The sequence below is a fragment of the Drosophila obscura genome, unplaced genomic scaffold, assembly GCF_018151105.1.
Source record: "Drosophila obscura isolate BZ-5 IFL unplaced genomic scaffold, ASM1815110v1 contig_30, whole genome shotgun sequence".
In the NCBI taxonomy this organism is placed as follows: Eukaryota; Metazoa; Arthropoda; class Insecta; order Diptera; family Drosophilidae; genus Drosophila; species Drosophila obscura.
This window is the reverse complement of record NW_024542818.1, coordinates 206,991-229,243: the sequence shown is the minus strand read 5'-3', so window position 1 is coordinate 229,243 and position 22,253 is coordinate 206,991. Positions and strand designations below refer to the sequence as shown.

Sequence of the window (22,253 nt, the reverse complement as noted above, 5' to 3'; positions counted from 1 at the left end):
AAAAGGTTTATACAACATAAAAGTAGCTCCAGAAACGACGAAAAGTTTTAGTCATTTAAAATAAATAATAAAATAATAATAATAATTATAATACTAATATAATAATAATAAAAATAATAATAATATATAAATAATAAAATAAACTATCTAATAAATAAAAAAATAATATAAATATAATAATATAATATATCTAATAATATAAATATGAATATATCCCATACACATAATTAACAGATATATATTTAACTGCCAGTTAGCTTTTTGAGACTTGAGGCAATAAAAAAAGGCGAACCAAATATCATCATTTAAAACAGCTTGTAAATCTCGTGTTGTCGCCTTGTCACTTCCCCTTTTTAAGCGGCCAATTGTTCGGATGCAATTATATAGCCTAATGAAATTTGATATGCCAAAAAGAAATAAATAAAAAAAAAAAACAAACCAATTACATGCAACAGCCGCACTGCCACTGACCACCACTGGCCACTGCTGACTTCTGGCCAAGAGAGTGAAAGAGTGAGAGAGCGGTCAGAGCGGGAGAGTGCTTTTGGAAACGGGTTAAGAGAATCGAGAACAAGTGGTCGGATCGGATGGGATCGGATGGGATCGTATCGGTGTGTGCGGGTCCGTTCGGTTGCGTTTCGCTTCGCTTGCGCAGAATTCTAAACTTGCGACGCCAGGCTCTGGCTCTGGCTCTGGCCGTGCTCTGCTCTGGCGCTGCCTTGTTGTAATTTTACGCTCCCATGCTCAATTTACTGCTACCCCTTCCCCTCCCCCACCACCCATCCCCACCACTACCCTCGTGTGTTAGAGGCGTTTAGAACTATTTTGTGCGAAAAAAAGAAAAAGAGCAGCAGGCAGCAGAGCTGTGGCTGTGGCTGTAGTGGTGCTGCTTTGCTTCTGCTGCTGCTGCTGCTTCCAATGCCAAAGAGATACCTGCGCGCGCGCGCTCACCTTGAATGAAAGTTCTGGCCTGTTGCGCGCTCACACACAAAGAAAGAGAGGAGATAGAGTGACAGACAGACAGACACACACACACAGAGAGAGAGATAGGGAGAGAGAGAGAGCCAGTCCAAGAGAGATCTCTTCGCTCTGGCAATTGTATGGGTGATCAAGAACCTGAGACACCTGAGCCACTGCTGGTTACCTCTCTCTCTCTCTTGCTCGCTCGCTCTCGCTATCTCTCTCCCTACCACCTTAATGTGTGCGTGTTTTTTTTGTTTGTTTGAGAAGAGAAAGAAGAAAGAGAGTGTATGTGTGTATCGTGTAATGAAATGTCTGAAAAGTCTATCTGTCTGCTCGACCGCTGTCGCTGCTGTCGGTGCTGCTGCTGCCTCAGTCGCAGCCACTGCCACTGCCACTCAGAAGCCTCTAACGACATCGACATTGAAGTCGCACCGCGACTCATCCGTAGTTTCAGTTTCCCGTAAGCAACAAAACGATCGAGACATGATTTCGTAAGACCCGCACGCGTTACGTTTTCCAAGACAGCAGATACAATTCCAGAAACGTTCTAAAACTTTCGGCAGATACAAGTGAAACAAACAAAAGTGCAAACCACCACCTCCCCCCCAAAAAAAAACCTCATTTCTCCCAGGTGCAATCAGAGGGAAGAAAAAAAAGAGTTAAGAACAAGTGACAACCAAACCATAAGACTGCCCCCCAAATATCCATCTAAATCTTTAAGTTAGTTCAATTCCCGCCCACAATAAAAATTACAAAAAAAAAAAAATAAAGAGTGCATTTGTGTAAATATATAGATGTATCTATATCTATAACCATATGTATATATATATATATAACGCAAGCATGAGGATTACAAAGTGTTGATCTTAATTGAAACATGAACCGCTTTTTGGATTGGATTGGATTTATTGCGTAATGGATTTACATTTAGCCGCCACACCAACAGCAACCACAGCAACAGCAACTGCAACACCATCCACAAGCAGCTTCAGCTTCATCACGGAACGGATATGCAATTAAACAATGAAAATGGTGAGTACTAATACTTTGACTTCGACTTTTAATTGATTTATTGCCAGGGCTTTTTATTTTTACACATTTTGCCATATCCATAAGTCAGTTATATGGTTGACAAGGTAACGATTGGGTTCTGTACAGCACAGAGAGAGAGAGGTTTTTATGGAACATAGATATTTGGTGGGGGGTTGCTGGTTCCTAGAACGACTATCAGGAAAGATTCGTTTGGGTATGGTTCCTATGGCAGGTGATAACTTTATGAAACATTTCCCCTGGGTTCTGAAAAAGAAACCATATTTATGGTCTAGTAAATTTTTAGTTTATGTACCTAAAGTTTCTATAAACGTTACAAGATTGTATAAGATATATATCTTTGGTATGTTTGATAATTGAGAGCTCCATTAAATGGCTTCCCGACTGTTCTGGAAAGGAAAACTTTCTCATGGGTTAACTGGACAGGTTGTCAAAGCGTTAAGGCATTTTCTTGTTTATGAGGTATTTTTATTGATTTTTTTTGTTAAAGTTTTATACTCTCTGAAAATGACATAATGTGATGTGCTTGCTTATTCAGGCAGATGTACATATATTTAATTTATGCATTTCCAAAGTTCCTATTCTATAGAAATTAATCTCATAATCTATTCCCAAAGTTGATTCTTAGGTAATTTCTAATTTCCAGTTGGAACTTTTTTCTCTCTCAAAAAACTTCTCTTTTAATTTATGCTTTGATAATTTTTCGTTATTCATCATTTTTTGTTTTATGGACATCTTAATCACTTTATTTACGGATTTGTATTCCTGATTTTCTGCTGCAACCCCTTTTCACCTCTACCTCCCCCCTTGATAGAACTATCATAATTTATGACTTGTGTTTTTAATTTTAACCATGATGTTCGTCAAAGAAAGTCTTCGGTACCTGCGATTTATGTTAATCATCAAAATTTCGATAGAAATGTTATATAATAATCCACCACACACCACAATTGGGGAAGGGGGTGGGGGCGCAAACACGTTTCCTAACAAAAAGCCCAAAAACCCAAAAGGCCAAGGCGAAGGCGAAGGCGAAGAATAGTAGTGATTAATTACAGACAGGCTAGAAAAATGGCATAAGCAGCAGACAGACGGCTAGCTCTTGGGTTCTTGGGTTCGCCGACGAAGAGAATGCTCGAAATGGGATGATGATGATGATGGGAGCTGGCATTTCATTAGAAAACTTAAATACACATACGAGTATCCCCCCCCCTCCTGTCTTTCGATGCGAGAGTATAGTTGTATATATATATAAAGTTTTTTTAATAATCACATCAGCAAAAACAAAAATAATTAGACAAAACCTGTTTGGGCTTAAACAAACAACAACATCCAAATGGGGTGGGGGGTAAAGAGGCAGTGGAGACATATATATGAGTAGTAGAAAGAAATACATATATGTACAAACAAACATATATGAGTAGAGAGAGCGATCGAGAGAGAGAGAGAGAGAGAGGAAGGTTTATATATGGGAGAGACAGAGAGATAATTGGCGACGTAAGGCAGAAAAACCTTGACTTTGACTTTAAATGACTCTCGACAGCCGACGATCGGCACGCTAACACGCTCCAACAGAAGCAGCAGCAGCAGCAGCAACAACAACAACACTAAAAAGCTATAAAATATTGTATAAACAAATAAATTGAAAATGAAATCGAAACGAAACGAAACGAGATGAATGAACAGATCCCCCGCCCCAACCATTAACCCCCCCCATCATTTCGTTTAGAATTTGTAATTCAAAGATACTTTCAATATCAAGGTCATTAGCTGCTGCTGCTGCTGCTGTTGTTGCAGCTGTTAAGGGGCCCACCACCTGCTCGGGGGCCGAGTAACCGTCAATCTGTTGAATGCGATTCCGATTGGCATACCAAATGAGTTATATACGTATGTATATATACGAGTATCTTCAATAGCTCTCGGATCAGATGGGTTTTTGCAATTTAAATGAGCTTTTGGTTTGCTTGTTGGGGCGTATGCTCTAACATTGTACGAGCTTGTGACACGAGGGTGGGCGTGGGGCTGGGGCTGGGGCTGGGTCTGGGTCTGGGTCTGGCTATTCTTCATCTTTCTTCCGCTGTAGTTCTTTTTGTTGTTGATCTTTTTGTTGTATTATTTGGCACGCATGCCGAGGGTTCATTGACTGTCACATCTCTTTTGGCCCATCCACTTCGCACTCCCACACACACACACACACACACGAAAACACAAACAAAAGACTTAGGCAACAAACTTGCGCCTTCCTTTGGGTTTTCGTTTTCATTTCAGAGCAGGAGTTGCCTGGGCCAGCGAAAGAGAGAGAAAGAGAGAGAGAGAGAGGGAGGCCAAGGACCTAGGCTAAGAATTAGAGAATTCCCCCTCTGGAGGTGCAGCTCCAACAAAAAAAAAAGTGAATCTGCCGCTGCGCCAGCGAAAGAGACATCCCATTCCATGGCAGCAAAAGCGCCAAAGACCAACGACCAGGAGAGAGGGAAACCAGTTCAGTTTCCACATATTCTGTTCTGCGGGCATCATCCTTGGGCAAGGGGCTGGGTTTGGGGCAGGTTGAAGTTGCAACAACACAGGCCCCCCCCCATCTCCATCTCTCTCTCTCTCTCTCTGTCTCTCTCTCACTCTCTATGGGGGTACAGGCATCGCGAATCGGGAATCATTTGCCGTGAAAAGGGCGTTCAACTGGCAAATTCTCATGGATGGGCACATGGCGTGCCTCCAGCCGCAGCCGCAGCCCCAGCCCCAGCCCCATCCCCAGCCCCATTCCCATCTACAACTTCAGCTCCAGCTCCAGAGGTTCTTGCTCTCAACGTGTTCTGCTGTCTCCCCCTCGCACTCTACTGCTGCCTCTTGTGGTTCTGTTGCCACTGGTTGCTCTTCTTCCTCCTCTCAGAGGTAGCCGATGAAAAGGGAATCAAATCACTCTTACTCTTGGCCAGCTCAGGGTTATTGACTTTGGTCTTACCTTGGGCCCCAACCCCGGTTCCAACTCTTTGCCTTTTGCTTTCTGCCAGTTGCCTGCAATTAGAATTGTTGCTGCTGCTGCTGCCACGCACAGGCACAAGACCTGCCAAGTCATCCGAGCAGCCAGCAGCCAGCAGCAGCCAGCCAGCCAGCCTCCCAAGAAACCAGCTTAAGAGAGCGTGCAAGAGAGGGACCGGACCGGACCGACCGCAGCCTCAAAAGAGTTCGCGCTCGAACGCCAACGCACGCACAGGTGGCAAAGCAGCAGCAAAGAGAGCAGAGCGCACGAAACCAGGAAGAAAGTGTGGCCAGTCCAAAAGAATGAAAGAAGTCGAAGCGGCAGCAGCAGCAGCAACGACGGCACAGACGCAGATGAAAAGAAAACAAGTTCAATGACCGACCTACTCAAGCGCGTTATAACCAAAGCGCACACATACATACGCATACACCTGAGAAGAGAGTGAGAGAGAGAGAGAGAGAGCAAGCGAGCGAGCGAACGAGCTAGCGCAACATGCAAGACACGAACTACAACACGAAGAGCACAAGCGCATGCGCCCGAGTTCGTGTTCGTGTTCGAGCTCGAGCTCGTTTGAGTTGGAAGCCGAAGTCAAAGCCGTGTTTTGAAGTGTTGCGTCCCCTTGACGTTGAACTTTGTTGCTGCAGGCGACAGGTTCTGTGTCATCATTGTTGCTGCTGTTGCTGCTGCTGTTGTTGTTTTTGTTGGTTTGACACTATCGCATTTAGCTGTAAATTCTTACATTTTTGTTTTGTTTTTTCTGTGCATTGACTGTGACATTGTGGGCTCGATAAAAGCGCCCGTCCGCCGTCCGATCATTGATGCCCATTGCATGTGGTGTTTGGAGCGCAGAGGTTACCTCTCTCTGTCTCTATCTCTCCCTCTTTATCTCCCTCTGTCTTTTGATTGCTGGAAATCAAATTATGCTCATTTACGCGCCTTGCATACGTAATAGTGCTACACCCGGGCTCCATACCCAGAGGTTGGGGGCCCCCAGTCGTAATTTGACTATGACAAAATGGCTTTTTATTAACTAACGGTATATGCTCGGGCTGTACTATTACTTTTTTGGTTTAACAGTTCTTTTTGTCGCTTGGCCATTAAAAACGTGCCTAGAAAACTTTATTAATTTTCTGCCTGCTTCTCTGTTGTCGGTTAGTTCTAAGCGAATATTTTTTTGTAAACTGGTCAAGGGGTTCTCAAGACTTGGCTTTGGCATACGCCTAGTGTCCATGGCCCAGACATTTCCGGCTTTTGCTCTAGTTCATTGTCAATGGTCAATTTTGTAAGCGAGAAATGCAAGAAATGCCCCTTAGCTCAACGGGGAGAGAGAGACTGGACAGGAAGGAGCATGCGTTGTGGGAGAGAGTGCAAGTGGATGGGAGAGCTTTTTGTTAGTCTGCAATGCACTGAAAGAAATTTCCTTTTTGAAATTTGAAATTTCCTAAAAATAATAAAGGGCTTTTAGAGGTGTACCAAATACTTATCGGATTAGTTTTTATTTCATATTAAAAATACAGATTACTCCTTTTTCTGACCTATCGCAATATTTTATGCTGCTTCGCCGCCCAGACATGCCTGAACATGCACAGAGCCAGCCAGCCAGCCAGCCACCCACCACTGCAAGCCTGCACTTCCACCCGAACCGAATGGAGCCAAAGCTTCGACACGAACACGAAGCAGCACGAAGCCCGAGTGCCGCCCTTGCTGTGTGGTTCTGTGTGGCTCTGTGGCAGTTGTTGCTATTGTTTTCGTATGCGCGAGTTCAGGCCGTGCCAAGTGCAAGTGCCAATACCTCGACCCTTTTCCCCACACACACACACACACACACACACACACATCCCCCTCCCCACCCGTTCCGCTTTGCCCATTGCTTACTGTCTCTGCACTCTGCAGGCGTCACAGTCGCTGCTGACGTTGACTGCAACAGCGACTGGGCTGCTGCTGCTGCTGGTGCTGCTGTTGCCTCGACCATCGCACGGAGCTCGTTTCAGTCCTGACTCGGGATGTTAACGCGTTGGGCAGGTCATGTCTGGCACAGCCGTGGCGCAGTTCCGTGGACCAAACGACTGAAACAACAACAACAACATCCACTGTGCATATAGAAGTAGAAGTAGCAGGAAAAATTCAAAACCACAATATGTGTTCAGCAACAACCCAAATAAGAAAATAAAAGAAAAATTAAGAAAAAAAAAAAAAAAATGTTATATGTTAGCAGGAGAGAGTGCTTAAGTGTGTAGTTAAGAGAATAAGCTCCTAGGATAAGCTCCAGCACATGTCTATGCATATGTATATGTATCCATATACTCGTAGTTCAGGGCCGCAGTGCCGCAGTGCGATGCCACCAATGCAGTTTTGTGCAATGTGTTCATACGTCCATTGGCGTAGACCTCTATACTTTAACCGCATCTATTTTCGGGATAACTTTTCGATCGTCAGTTTCTTCAAGTCGCGCTTAAAATACAGCAGCAGCCCCATGGGAGCCGATACCTAAGACTGAGACTGAGAGACACCACAAAAAATCCACAACTGAGACTGAGAAAAGGCAAAAGGCAACGGAAACGGAAAAGGAAAAGGAAATACGAATATTCTATTTTTTTGCACGCACTCTGATTGTGATTGTGCAATAAACAAGGAACAAAGAACAAAGGTAAAGTGCATTAGAAATCCTTTTGCATAAAATGTACTTTTGCTTTTGACCAATGGCCCGACACGACCCAACCCGACACCAAGACCATGTCCTAGGCCACCACGAACCCAACGGACGAGTCCTGCTGCTGCTGCTGCTGTTGCTGCAACATTGTGAAAGTTTGCAACGTCGCTGCTGACGCAGTTCAATAACCTTCTCTCCACACACACACACACACACACACACACACATAGTTCAGTAATGCACTCCACCCTTGGAACAGTACCGCCTGCCTGTTGGCACCCCCTTCCCTGTCCCCAAAAATACGTTGTCCTGGGCCCCAGACACAAACACCAGACCGTCGTCTCGCTCACTCGCATGGCCTTGTCTGGCGCTTTTGGGCTTTTGCTGAATGCTGAATGGGTGGAAAAAATTAAAAGTGAAACTTGCGCTGCGCCTGGGCAGACGACAGCGATGACGTCGGCGCACAAGAGTCTCGACTGCAGTCGACTGGCCAGGTCCTTGCCCTCGGTGGCAGCGCAGTTGTTGCGACTTTTCCGACGTTGCTGCTACGGCTGCTGCCACTGCCACTCTGTACACTGTCAAGACCAACCCAGAACCCAGCCCGAAGTTGGGCAGGACCTTCGCTTGGGTCTGTCTGCTGCCTGATGTCTGCCTGGTGTTGGCGTCGCTGTTGCTGCTGTTGCTGCTGCAGAGCTTTTGCTGTCGTTGTCCTGTGTGTGTTTCGCTTTCCGTATTGGGTGTGTATACGCCCGGATTTCTCCTTTTGTTGCTGCTGTTGTTGTTGTAGGGAAAAGCCGACGACCGTACGTGCCCGGCAGAGTGGAGTTCATTGAACGCCAGTGCCAGCAGCAGCAGCAGCAGCAGCAGTCATCGCTAGTGCGATTTATGTATGAAAAGCGAAAAGGATAATGAGTTGAAAGGAGCTGAAGCAGAGCAGAGCAGCGCCAGTGGCAGTGGCAGTGCCGGTGCCGGTGCTGGTGCCAGGGCCCTGCCCCAACATAGCAGCGCCACAGCCACAGCTCCCATCGATGGCGTCGTCTGGCGTCTGAAAAATGCCTGAAAAGGGTCGTTCGCCTTTTCTGTTGTCTGGCCCTTATTTTTTCTGTCTCTTTCCATCTCTCGCTCTCTCTCTCGGAAAGTCTTTTTTTTTTCTTCTTTTTTTTTTTTTGTAACTGTAACTTTGACTTTTTTGTTGTCATGGTCTGGCAGGCAGGCAATCTGTATATGCCCCTCTGCAAGCCATACGCCTGCTACTTCCACCCACTTCCACTCCCACTGCCACTGCCACTGATACTCCTGGCGAGCAGACACGACACGGTCTGGTCCTTTGTCGAATTTATGCGCATTTTCAATCGCTTTGTCGTAGGTCGGGTTTGTTGTTGCTGTTGCGTCGTCGTCGTCGTGGTCGTCGTCAAGGTAATGTGTCGCCCACAGGATTATGCCTTTAAGCCGCTTGCAACAAACAGCCACCAAAAAAGGAGAATGCAGTCCCGGAGATCTGATCACCTATGGGTACAACATATCTCTCTTTCATTTCTTTATGGTTTTTAATTGCTTTTGCTGCTTTTTGGCTGGAGTTTCGCTGGATTTCGGGTGGGGTGACATCCGACATCCTGCCGCAAGATAAATGTATTTTTTGTTCGACCATTTGTTGCCATGACATCATCATCATCATCGCGGAGGAACATTTCATACATTTTTGCCATTTCTGGCTGCAGTTGAATTTGCATTGCCATTGCCTCATCGTACTCTGTCACTGCCATCGTGTCTGCCTCTCTGCCCCGCTCTCCACCGTCTCTGTCAGCGTCGACTGCGACTGAGTCTGGGTAAAAAGCATTTGACCTTTGGGTTCGTTAACCTAACCCTGCGGTGCAGATGATGCAATCTATGGCAGAATCTCTCAAAGGGTTGAACTCTGGCCTTTCTCCCAGTGGTGGTGGGGCTTGAGCCCCTATTTTCGATCTAGTTGGGGAGTTTTATGAATAAAACCTAAGCAGAATATTTCTAGAATATTACCAAAAGGAAAACAACTGAATAAATGCTTCAAAGTGTGTCTTGTAACCATCAGAACTCTGCTGGCAGTACCGATTATAGATTGGGTGAAAGGTAGTAGTGGTAGCCACAAAGCAGGCAATCTTATTCTTATACAATTCCCACCCTGCATTCACACACTGCATTCCCTGCCCATTCAGGTTCCATTCGCGATTATATTTATATCAGTTTTTAATCATTTCCAATTAAACAGCAAAGCAAACAAAAAAATGTTTACAATCAACAAAAAAACCATAAAAAACAAACTAAAACCAATACAAACAAAAATTACTAATAATAGCAGCAAAAGCAACAAGAACAGGGAAACAAAAAACAAAGAATGCAAATGGAAAACTTTCACTGCGCAATAAGACAGCAGAGAACTGATAACGAAGCAAAGTGCAATGCGAAATGCGAAATAAAAGTGCATTGATAAGAGAATGCTGAGACGGGCAGAGCGATGTGGGGGGGAGAGACAGGGTGATAGCAGTGGAGGGCTATTCCAAGGTCTAGAAACTAGGCACTTAATTTATGGTTTATGATTATTTAGACCTACGTCAAAGCCCATTGCCCAGTTCTACGACTAAATCAAGGGCAAAACCAAAACCAAAAAACAGATATAGGGGAATTATAGTACATATGTATATATGTATATTTTAGCGTACAAAAAGCACAGAAATACCCATTGATTTATAAGCACACACAAAAAGCAAGATACTGAAACCAAGGCAGAAATTAAAGGTTCTAATTTGTATACCCTTCCATAAGGGAATGTTTTTTTTTTTTAATAAAAAGTCTTCTAAATTATACCAAAATAACAAGAAATATAAACAATTATATTGCTTGCATTACAAACTTGTGCTTAAAGCTATGATACCCGCGCAAAGGGCATAAAAAGATATTTAATCAAAGGCAGATTACATTCAAAAATCAACCACACAAAATTCATGGAAATTTTACTTTTATTTTCAGTTGAAACAACAACAAAAATAAATGCATATTTAAACATATTATTTGAATTATTTTTGATTGCGGTTTTATTGTTGTCAGAAGTTTAATATACTTTCGCTTTTATTTTTGTTTTTTTTTTTGTTCGCTTTTTAATTGAGTTGAATTTTGTGTTTATTGACTGTACAGTACAGTACCGTGCACAGTGAGGCATCGATACCATGGAAAGGCATACAATGAAATGGGATAATTGAGGGAGCGATTGGTAGACTGTCCCATACCCTAGACACTAGACATACTAGACTCCTACCTACAGTCTATACTTCCACTCCCAAACTCTCCCCTGCATTCTCTCTCTATCACTCTCTCTCTCTCTCTCTCTCGCTCTCCAGTGCTCTGTATGGGAGAGTGCATTCGGCATGCACATGCGCAAATTGAAGTAACAAAGATTTTCAAGGTTAAAGTGCAACGAAACCGCAACACAATACTTTTACAGCTTTTACAGACGAAGGGTTGACGTCTGGCAGTGTGGGTGGTGTGTGGGGATGGTGGTGGGTGGGTGGGTGGTGTTTGTTTGTAATGGTTACAGATACATTTGTCTCGGTTTTGATTTTGAGCATAAAAACATGTCTGTCCCGCCCTGCCCTGCCCTGTCCCGTGGCATACCTTTTGTCCATTGTCCTTGAAATGTGGATATTAATTTCAATGCACATTTGGTGTGATTAGATAATCAGTTGGATAGACCCACTGTAGCTGTAGCTGTAGCTGTACCAGTGCCCAGTGCCCAGTGCTATTGCCTCTTCCCCACTTTCATTCCCCTCTGCTACGTTACATTTGCTATGCGGATGAGTGCGGTGTAACACAGTGAGTGTTTTTGTTGGGTTTTTGCATTCAATTCGCATGCACATTCTCGTCTTGTGACTCAAGGTTATGATGATGATCATCATGACGATGATGCTCTGCTCTGACTGCCGACTGCCGCTCTTCGCTCTCGCCCTCTCCCTCGTTCTGTTCCCGTTTCGTTCCCTTTGAGCAAACAAAAAAAAAAAAAAGCTCGCACAAATTATTATTACAGCAGGCAGCGACAGTGAGACGGGGGCGGAGGGGAAAGGGAGAAGCAGAAGAACTGCAAGCGTGCGAGCGGGCAGGAGAGGGACAGAGGCACACACAAACAAATAGCACACAATTTTATTTTATCAGCTGCCCCCCTCCCGTCGTCGCCCTGCCCGCACTCACCCGCTCACCCACTGCGTTGGCAATTTTCGTTTTTCGTTTTTCGCTTTTGCATGCACATAAAACTAAATGCGAATTCTTCCCCCTTTCCCTCAGCCCCCTTTTGCACCTACCTCCTCCTCCTCCTCCTCCTTGTGCGCTGCTCCTCTCTCCCCCTACTTGTGCGCTGCTCCTCCCTCCACCTACTTGTGCGCTGCTGCTCCTCCCTCCCCCACGTATTTGACTTGTTCTACGTTTACACTTTACATTTCCGGGTTCTTTTCTCTCTCTCTTGCTCTCGCTCTCACTCTATAACCGAGAGTGATTGATTGAGTGAGTGAATGAATGAATGAATGTACCTGAAAAGTCATCTTCTAATAGAGATTCACTTGTACATATCACGAATGTATTATCGTAAGTATAACGAATCTGGGAATGAGAGTTACATACATGTACATATGTATGTAGATATGACAGATCTTTGAAAGTGTAGCGAAATGTTGCTTGTTTTGTTTCACAATAAAAATACTCGTAGCAAGGCATTGCGAATCTTTCAGAAATCTTCTGGTTCCGCCTGAATTATATTTATGAGTATATGCCTTGGAACATGCCTGGAAAACTATCCAATTTTGATAGCCAGCGAAACTGTGCACCTACGACTGTACGACTATAAGCCAACAAAAAAATGTAATATAAACCAAGAATGTTTCCTCTCTTGATAAACTGAAGCGATCATCATAGATAAGAACAAAACTAATTACAAGTAAAACATCACCTGGAAACTCTACTTATTAATAGAGACGCCCGCACACACCTTATAAACACTATTTGTGAGCAGCCCACCCATAATCCATAATAAATATTTACATTACACTTGAAGAAAAAACATCGTTAAATTTGTTTATTCATTGAAACTACTTAGCAGCCGTCCATTTAAGTATTTCCTAGTTGGTCAGAAAGAGAGGGCCACATGAGCTCGCACATTTAATTTATGACGGCAGTTATCAGTTACATATGTGCGAGTATGTATGGTATTTAGTGCGGTTAGTGCAGTGTTCAGTTTGTCCTTGAATGCGATTCCAATCGGAGCTCATTTGGGGCTCGGTTCTGTTCGCTTTCCTCATTGCAATTTGATAAAGATCGTGCCTTTGCGATGCATTAGACAGAGCATAGAAACGGCAGGGCGGAAGTTTTTTCCACTGCTAGAATTATTAGCAGTAGAGCATCAGGCAGGGGCAGAAGCAGTGGCAGTGACAGTGGCAGAGAGAGGGAAGAGGAGCGCACACGTCGACGAGCGGACGGTCATTCAGGGCGTATGCGCAATGTGGAGAATCGCTTATCACGGCGCGGAGCGGGACAGAGGAGGCGCTAGGGCGGTGCATGGGTCGTCGGCGTTCAAGTTGAATGTTGACAAATGCTCTCTCTCCCTCTCCCTCTCCCTCTCTCTGTGTCTCTGTCTCGCTTACATTTTTATGTTATTTATTTTTAATTTGACGCGAGACTAGTGCCCTCTCACTCGCCTCGTTACACCCTGTCGCTGGCTGTCTCACTCTATCTTGTAACGTAACGTATCTCTGGCCCGCGTGTGTGTCCTTCAAATGCAATTGTGCGATGATTAGAAACGCAAAGCGCATTGCAATTTTTACTTTTTGTTTCTAATGCAGCGCCATACACGTATGCATCAGTGTGTCTGTGTTTATCTGTGTGTGTGTGTGTATGTGCAGCTGTTTATTTTCATTTTCACAGCGATAGCGAAAAGCTTTTTGGCGCGCTATCTACCCACACACACACACACACACACACCCGAGACACCATGCAATTGTTGATTCTAGTGAGAATTTTTTGTTGATTTTTGTCGACTTCCTAGTGGGGGCTAAAACGCATCTGTATCTGCAGCTGCACCCCGCCCAGTGCAAAAACCCTTTGCCAGCAAGATCTCTGGTCTAAAATCGAAAGTATCTCGAGACCATCGCTCGAAGAGTCTTCTTCCTCATCTTGTCTGCATATTTCATTCGATTTGACGGCGCCAACTGGCAACTGGCAGCGAACAAAACCCCAACCCACACACAAAAGGTGCCACAGAAAGAAAAACACTTTCCGAATATCGTTTTCGCACATTTCCGCACTCGCCAGCCATTCGCAAGTGCAAGTGCAAGTCTATAAACAAGACACAGCAGCACAGACACAGACACAGAGATGCACACAGATACAGCTGCACCACCCCATGAGATTCCTCCCGTAGTTCTGTGGCAAAAATTCTGTTTTGCATCCGTGTCGCCCAACGCTGAGCAGCGTTTGGCCAATCGCCTGGGGCTCGGCTATGTTGCAGCGCATTCTACGTGCGTACAGTTCTACGAGCGGACGGGACACAGATACTGGGCTCCTCGATTACTCGCATGATCTTAACGGGGGTAGTCGAAACATATATATACGGCAATCCACATATATATTTACGGGAATATTTCTGGGTGAGTTTTACAACAATTACAAGCACTCTGCCCCCACACACACACACACACACACACACATATACTCGTATGTTTAAGTGACCATCAAATGGCACTTCCTGGTTATGTGATTACTTACACCCCTACTTAATGGCAGCAAGAGCGATAACAGAGTTCTCTGATTAGATTCGCTGGAATTTCCTGGTAAATAGACGTGGCCTTAGTGCACTCAAGGACCAATAGGGGAGCAAAAAGCCCTTCCCTTCTATAGTTTATTTCTTTGCATATATAGTTGTTGATTCTATGATTCAGTCGTGGGACATTTCAAGGTTTTATTAATGTAAGATGTTGAATTTCCTGGTCTCTAAACGCAGGCGGAGATCATTCCACGAAAGTCCATCTCTACTATTTTAGTTGTCTTACCAAAGATCTCTCCCTCTCTATTTTTTTTACATTATATAATTTGTGAGATTCTATTTTCTGGATTTTTCTGTCGCTTATCAAATGCTGCTCTGGTCCAATCCTACCATACTCGTAGCCCATCTTCAGCTTAGCGCCCTGCAACAGTCTTAATATCTTGCAATATTTTTTTTCGGCCAGAAATAGCTCTTGGTGAAGTGTCAGGGGCAGGGACAGGGCAATAGCCTTGCACAATAAGTTCCTGATTGCGCAGCTGAAATTTTATAGAAAGAAATAAAAGAGACATAACATTTTTGAATTATCGACGAGGCAGCAACCACCCAACCACCGAATGTCGAACTACCCGACGACGAGCAACCACTACTCGTAGCAGCAGCAGCAGCAGCAACAGCAGCAACAGCAACAGCAGCGGTGGCACAGCCAACAGCTAAGGGAGGAGCAGAGCAAAGCAAAGCAAAGCAGAGCAGAGCGAAAAAGCTTTTCCTCGGCGCACAAAAAACAACAAAAAAAAACTTTCCGAGCGAGAGAATCTTTGAGATGCGTTCGCTCGCTGTGCATTGCAGTTCGAGTGAGTGCAATATGCCGGCGTGGTTCTTGTCGCAGTGTGAGTGCCGTTCAGCTGCACGAGTGTGTGTGTGCAGTTTGTGCCTGCCCGCTAATAGGAGCTTTTTTGGGGTCTATGCCGGTTGTATGTGGGTCAGTAGTAGGAACAACTCTCGGTTGGCGGCGTCAACGTTTCCCATAGTTCTCTTCTTAACAAAAATAATAAAAAAAAAAACTAAAAAAATAGGCAGGAAAAATAGAAGAAGAAAAAAATCCAAACTATACATTTGCCTGCAATTTTTGTTTGTATTTTTGCGTTGTTCTGGTTGTTGTTGTTCGTTTGGCATTAATTTCCGTATTGCTGCTGCATTTTCCGTGAACGTTTGCATTTATTTTGTTGGCAAAAAAGGAATTGAATGTCGCGTGGCAAATGAGAAATGCTTTGGAAAACGCAGGACAATAGCCATAGATTATACCCGCCCCCCTCCCCCCTTAAGGAGCGGGCCACCGTTTTGGGAAAGGGAAACAGTAGCAGTAGCTGCGGCAGCGGCAGCGACAGCGGTGGCGTCCACACGGCGTATGCGTAACGGGAGAGAGAAAACCGAAAGTGACGCGTAATTTGCGGGTCCAACGCAAAAAAAACAAAATTAAAACCGAAATGCGAGAATGCAGTAATAAAAAAAATACAAAACAAAACACTTTTCAATTAGCAGAAAAATAATCATAAAAAAAAAAAAACAAATCAAACAAACAAAATGGCTGAAAAATAATTCAAAAAATATTTAAATAGCAACAAAAAAAAAAAACGAGAGTACAAAGCAAAAGCGACAACAACAATGGCAGCCAAATGAGGAAAATCACATTAAGTGAGTGTCGTTCCAAGGAATTTTCCATATTCATTTTGCATTTTCATAGAACTTGCTAAAGAATTTGCTCAGCCCGAGAGAAGGGCAGCGTCAGGTAGCAGGGGTGGCGGGGCGTAAGAATTGCCCCTGAACGTGAACGTGTAACCTCCATTAAGGCCGTAATCTTGAACTGTGCAAACAGTTCCCAACCCATTCGCAACCCCCTCTTTCACATGCCCATACCCCCATTTCCCTGCCATTCGCCACTCGCTGAACGCGCTTTAGCTTTTCCGTTTCTACCGATAACACGACCCGAATGCAACACTGCAAAAATGAGTGAGAGAATTTTTGGAGTGTAAAGAGCTTTTAGTGGCGGGGGAGGGGAGGGTAGGGCTATGGATGCCGGTGTCGGTGCCTCTCTCGAAAGGTAGCACAAACTATTTATAGCGGGAAATCAAATATCATTCCACTGCGAGTCCAACTAACTGGCTTTTCCTTTGATTTTCTCTCCTTTGCAGATCAAGTAAAACTATCAGGATAAGCAGCCACACCACACCACACACACACACACACGGAACCACTAGACCATCTACTATTAATCCTTGCAAAAAGGAGAGCAACAATTTTAGCTGTAGTCAAAATGCATGGACATCATCACAATCATCAGCAGCAGCAGCAGCAACAGCAGCAGCAACAGCAGCAGCAGGGACAGCAGCAGCAGCAGCACCAACAGACAGCAGCTGGAACTGCCAACAATATGAAGGCAGCGTCACATCATCATCATCATCATCATCCTCATGTCCAAACACATCCACATCCACATCCGCATCCGCATCACAAGCTGTCGACGAGAAGAACTGCGCGCAGTCGCAGTCGCAGTCGTAGTCGCAGTCCAACGCCCGATGGCAACCAGGACTACGATGTGACGCGTATGCGGGAGGAGGACTTTGAGCGTCTGGCCGTCTACCTAGTGCCGGATGTGCAGGCAGAGCGAGGACTATCCAATCGGGCGGACAAGACGCTGCCGCGCAGTCTGACACTCAAGTCATCGATGGTCTACTCAACGCCAAATGTTAAGGTAAGAATGCGGCATTCAGTGAGTCCTGGAGCAGCTTGAAAACTAACTTGCCTTTGGCATCTGTTTCGTTTCGTTTCGTTTCGTTGACAGACTGAAGGAGTTTGGAGCAGTGGGGTCATACCGCGCGGCACACGCTTTGGCCCCTTCGAAGGCATTCCAACCTCCAACTATCCCAATGATAAGAATAAGGCGCGATATTTTTGGAGGGTAAGCATTCAGCAAAATCTTTTTCGGGCTCATATTGGATCTTTGGTTTTTGAGTTGCATTTTCTGCGATGGGTTTCATCCCGCTAACATACATACATACATATGCTTTGCCCCGCCACCCACACACCCACACACCCCTCAACCACCAATCACCAATCAACCAAAAGAAAATCCACCGAATTAAATATGCGACTAACCACAACATTTTGTTTCTCTTTAATTTACTTTTATTTCATATATGCAAAAATTACCAACCATACCCCCCCACCAACAAACACACACAAAAAAAACCAAACAACTAAAAAATTAAATCAAAATTAATTTTTTTGGCAATTTTTTTTGGACAAAAATTTGATTTGTGTTTCGATAAAAAAACAAAATCAGGTGCAGGGAACACGCCACATATCCTATGGGATTATTAAGGTACCACCATGATCATGATTTATGCTTTTCTTTTTTCTTTCTTGCCCCCTCTTAACAACCAACCCCCCATGCCCCCATCCAACGAGCACTTTCTCTTTCTATCTAACACGAACGAAGAACGAAGAACGATTTACGCTTTACTCTATCCTCTGCCTGCACTCTCTCTTTGCCTCTCTCTGTGTCTCTCTCTCTCTCTCTCTCTATCTGTGCATTCCTCTTTTTGTGTGTCTCCTTTTGTAGTTTATTCTCTGTGTGTTGTGCGTGTCATGAAGCCTTCATTGCTAATTCCACCCCACCCCTAATCTTTATGCTTGTGCAGATCTTCAAGGACGACGACTATTACTATCTGGATGGCTCGGATCGTTCGCAGTCCAACTGGATGCGCTATGTGGCCTCTGCGTACAGCTTGTCGGTGATGAATCTGGTCGCGTGCCAGCATCTGGAGAACATCTACTTCTACACAACCCGCGACATCCTGCCCAATGAGGAGCTGATGGTCTGGTACTGCAAGGATTTCGCCAGCCGCCTCGGCTACGATGTGGATCCGGAGCGGACCATTTTCGGTGCCTGCAAGCAGGCCAGCGGCGAGGAGGATCTCGAGGAGGAGGCCGAGGAGGCGGAGGAGGAGCTCGAGGACCAGAATCAGGATCAGGATCACGATGGAATGCCGCCGCACAAGAAACCGCACTACTCCATGCCCGCACCCGAAATACCCGCCGAGGTGGCCGTCAGCCACATCACCTATGTGATGGGCCTCCATCTGCCGGCGACGCCAGGCGGAGCACCGACCCAGGGAGCCGGCAGCACGCAGGAAGCCCTGCCGCCTGCCCCACCGCCAACTGGTTCTGGTGCCGGTGCCGGTGCCGGTTCCGGTTCCTGCTGTCGTCGCGCCAGTCCACCCGCCCACGTGTCCACCACCTCCTGTGGCGGCGCCCATCATCCGCACATCATCCAGCACGGACGGCATGCGTCCGTGATCATTGGCCAGGATCGCTCACCGCTGGCCAGCAGCAGCGACAAGGACACCGCCGGCTCGCCGCTGTCCGGGCTGGACCACCAGCTGACGCCCCAGGATGGCAGCGTGCGTTCGGTGCGCTCGGATGAGGGCTACCACAGCAACGAGTGCCACGAGGATGGCCTCACGCCGCCCGAGGACTCCAGCGACAGCGAGAGCGAGCACAACTACGTCCTCGACTGCTCCAAGAAGGCCATTGCCCCCAAGGAGACGGTGATTGCCCAGGCCCAGAAGCCGCAGAGCAGCAGCTCACCGCCCACAGTGGGCGTCGCTGCCAGCAGCATCATCCACAGTCCCCAGTCGATGGGTGCGATGGGTGCGATGGCTGCCATGGCTGCCACGCCCATGTCCTGCGAGTCGGACAAGAACGAGTACAGGAAGTTCAAGGTGAAGATGCCGCTGAAGTACGAGTTCAAGAACAAGAGCTGCGTCAAGCAGGAGCCCATCCACAAGGACGTGGACGAGCAGATGTCGCATACGCTGCCCCATGGCGTCGACGAGGAGGAGGAGCTGCACCACCACGCCCATCTGCACCTGCACGCGAATGTGGCACACTCGGAGGACTCGGCCTGCCCGCCCAGCACCACCACCCATCTGGGGGATGAGCATTTGATGCACTTGGAGAGGGAGAGGGAGAGGGAAAGGGAGCGCGAGAGGGAACGGGATCGGGAGCGGGAGCGGAACGACAGAGAACAATCAGCAACCAACCAGCAGCCCGCCTCCTCAACGGTGATTGTCCTGGAGCACAACTCGGACGGCCAGACCCGCACCATTGTGCCCCTGAGCAAGCCCTACTACGAGGCAGATCCACCAGGCGAGCGGTATGTGCGCTTCGGACAGCCCTCCTCCAGCATTCTGGAGACGATCCTGACCAGCCAGCACCGCCTGGAGGCGGCTGCCGCAGCGGCCAATGCCTGCCGGCAGGCGAACGCTGCCACCCCGCCACCCACGTCGCCCACTGAGATGGCCTACAGCTACAAGAAGTCGCAGCGATACGGCAACGCGGTGAGTCCGGACTCCAGCTCGAATCTGGGACAGCCGCAGGAGCAGCTGTCGGCCGCCGGAGTGGGCGCGGGCATGGGCGTGGGCGTGGCGGAGCAGGAGCTCGTCACGAGGGGCACCCTCATCAAGGGGGAGTGCTCGCCGCCGCCGCCGTCGCACCATCACCACAACGTGATCTTCTCGCCCTCGCGACACGTCTCGTACATGGGTCAGGGCGAGGCGGGCGGCGGTCACGGCGGCCACTCGCCGAGTCCCAGCTATCCGGGGTATCCGCACCATTACGGGAGTGCGGCCACCTCCACCTTCCACTCGCCGCCACACAGCTCCCACTCGCCGTTCGACCGGCAGTCGAACGCGTCGAGCGGCGGCGGATCCGCCTCGAATCTGCATCTGCTGCAGAGCAGCACCCAGATGCTGAACCACCCGCTGATGCAGCCACTGACACCGCTGCAGCGTCTCTCGCCGCTGCGCATCTCCCCGCCCAGCAGCCTCAGTCCGGACGGCAACTCGTGTCCGCGCAGCGGCTCCCCCCTGAGTCCCAATTCGCTGGCCTCGCGCGGCTACCGCTCGCTGCCGTATCCGCTGAAGAAGAAGGACGGCAAGATGCACTACGAGTGCAACGTGTGCTGCAAGACCTTCGGCCAGCTGAGCAACCTGAAGGTGCATCTGCGCACCCACTCGGGCGAGCGGCCGTTCAAGTGCAACGTCTGCACGAAGAGCTTCACCCAGCTGGCGCACCTGCAGAAGCATCATCTGGTGCACACGGGCGAGAAGCCGCACCAGTGCGACATCTGCAAGAAGCGCTTCTCGAGCACGTCCAACCTGAAGACACATCTGCGGCTGCACAGCGGCCAGAAGCCCTACGCCTGCGATCTCTGTCCGCAGAAGTTCACGCAATTTGTGCATTTGAAGCTGCACAAGCGGCTGCACACCAACGATCGGCCGTACGTGTGCCAGGGCTGTGACAAGAAGTACATCAGTGCCTCGGGGCTGCGCACCCACTGGAAGACGACCAGCTGCAAGCCCAACAATCTGGAGGAGGAGCTGGCCATGGCAGCGGCGGCCACATCCGAGTGCTTAGGTGAGTTCTGCCGTGGAGAGTCCTGCTTGAGTGTCCTCTCTAATATCAGTTTTTGCTCTCTCTCTCTCTCTGTGCAGACAAGGATCATCCCGAGCCGGATAGCCGTGAGGCCTACGAGCAGCTGCAGCAGCATATGGTGCATCCCAGTCTGAGGCACTCGCCGCCGCGTCTTATTCCGTTGGGCAGTCACATGCAGGCAGCCGGACAGCATCAGCAGCAGCAGCCACCACCGCCGCCGCACATGATGCTGGGTCCAGCCCCAATGCTGTTGACCACAGCCAGCCAGCTGCCACCACCGCCGCCCCATCATCTGCAGCAGCAGCAGCAGGGATCCCCCAACCAACGTCCCACGCCCCCACACCTGCATCAGCATCCGCATCCGCACTCGCATCCACATCCGCATCAGCAGCAGCAGCAGCAGCAGCAACACTCGCCGCAGGGCGGCAGCCTGAAAGTATTGAAGCCGCTGCCCGACAACGGAGGAGGAGCCTACATGCATGCGCCCCATGTGCAGGCCCAGGAGAACCGCCCCTCGGTCATAGAGTCCTCCAATCAGCCCATGATCATTGAGTGCACGTAAGATGGGAAGGGGAAGGAGTCTCACCCACAGGGGGTGGAGAGTGGAGAGGAGAAGTGATGGAATCCAAGTGCAATAAAATCAAATAGAGTTAAGAGCATCCCCATACCCACATTAAGCGACAGAGCAGCACAATGTAAACGTAATGGTATTATTATATAAGTTGTATATAGATAGATGATTCCCCTGCCCGACACCCCCCTCCCGCCCTATTGAAATTGGAAATTGAAAACTCATTTCGCGCTATGAAGAATCAGATCTCACCAATTGGCAAACAAAAAAGAAAAAAAAACATCCCCATGAATTCTTCTCCTCTCAGAGAGCTAAAGGCATATTATTTTTGATAAATATTTTATATACATAAAAAACACACACAAACACACAATACATATATACATACATATATACATACATACAATTGGATTGTTAATCGAGAGAATAAATTGAAATGGAGCTAAAGAAAGATCGGGTCCCAAAACAGAAACAGAAACAAAAACAAAAAGAAGAAGTAGAAGTAGAAGAAGAAGAGAAGAGAAAATACTTTGAATGAGAAATGCATTTACAGAATTTTTTTTATAAATTTTTGATTTGATTTCCCATTGTTTTATCATTCTCTCTCTCTCTCTGTTTTGATTGTTTTGTTGAGGCGCGCACCTTAAACACTATATAGGATATATATATTCTATATATACTATATAGATCATTAAACGTACATATACCAGTTAGAGATATGTAGCAGCATAACCGTACATACATGCATACACATAAAATACATACACACATACATAGA

General features: G+C 47.0%; 1 protein-coding gene across 4 annotated transcripts; it reads left to right on the top strand.

Annotated features, from left to right (window-relative positions):
• Nucleotides 1-1,804: 1,804 nt before the first annotated feature.
• Nucleotides 1,805-21,479, top strand: LOC111080947. 4 transcript variants are annotated; one of them, XM_022376825.2, is made up of 6 exons: nucleotides 1,805-1,995; nucleotides 16,599-17,158; nucleotides 17,249-17,365; nucleotides 17,750-17,788; nucleotides 18,108-20,886; nucleotides 20,964-21,479. In XM_022376825.2, exons 2-6 carry the CDS (start codon nucleotides 16,721-16,723, stop codon nucleotides 21,464-21,466), a joined length of 3,876 nt encoding a protein of 1,291 aa, XP_022232517.2. In that variant the 5' UTR covers nucleotides 1,805-1,995; nucleotides 16,599-16,720; the 3' UTR covers nucleotides 21,467-21,479. The 4 variants fall into 4 exon arrangements, with proteins under 4 accessions (XP_022232517.2, XP_022232515.2, XP_022232519.2 ...); XM_022376823.2 differs by lacking the exon at nucleotides 1,805-1,995 and adding an exon at nucleotides 6,877-7,631; XM_022376824.2 differs by lacking the exon at nucleotides 1,805-1,995 and adding an exon at nucleotides 16,003-16,101.
• The last annotated feature ends 774 nt before the right edge of the window (nucleotides 21,480-22,253 follow it).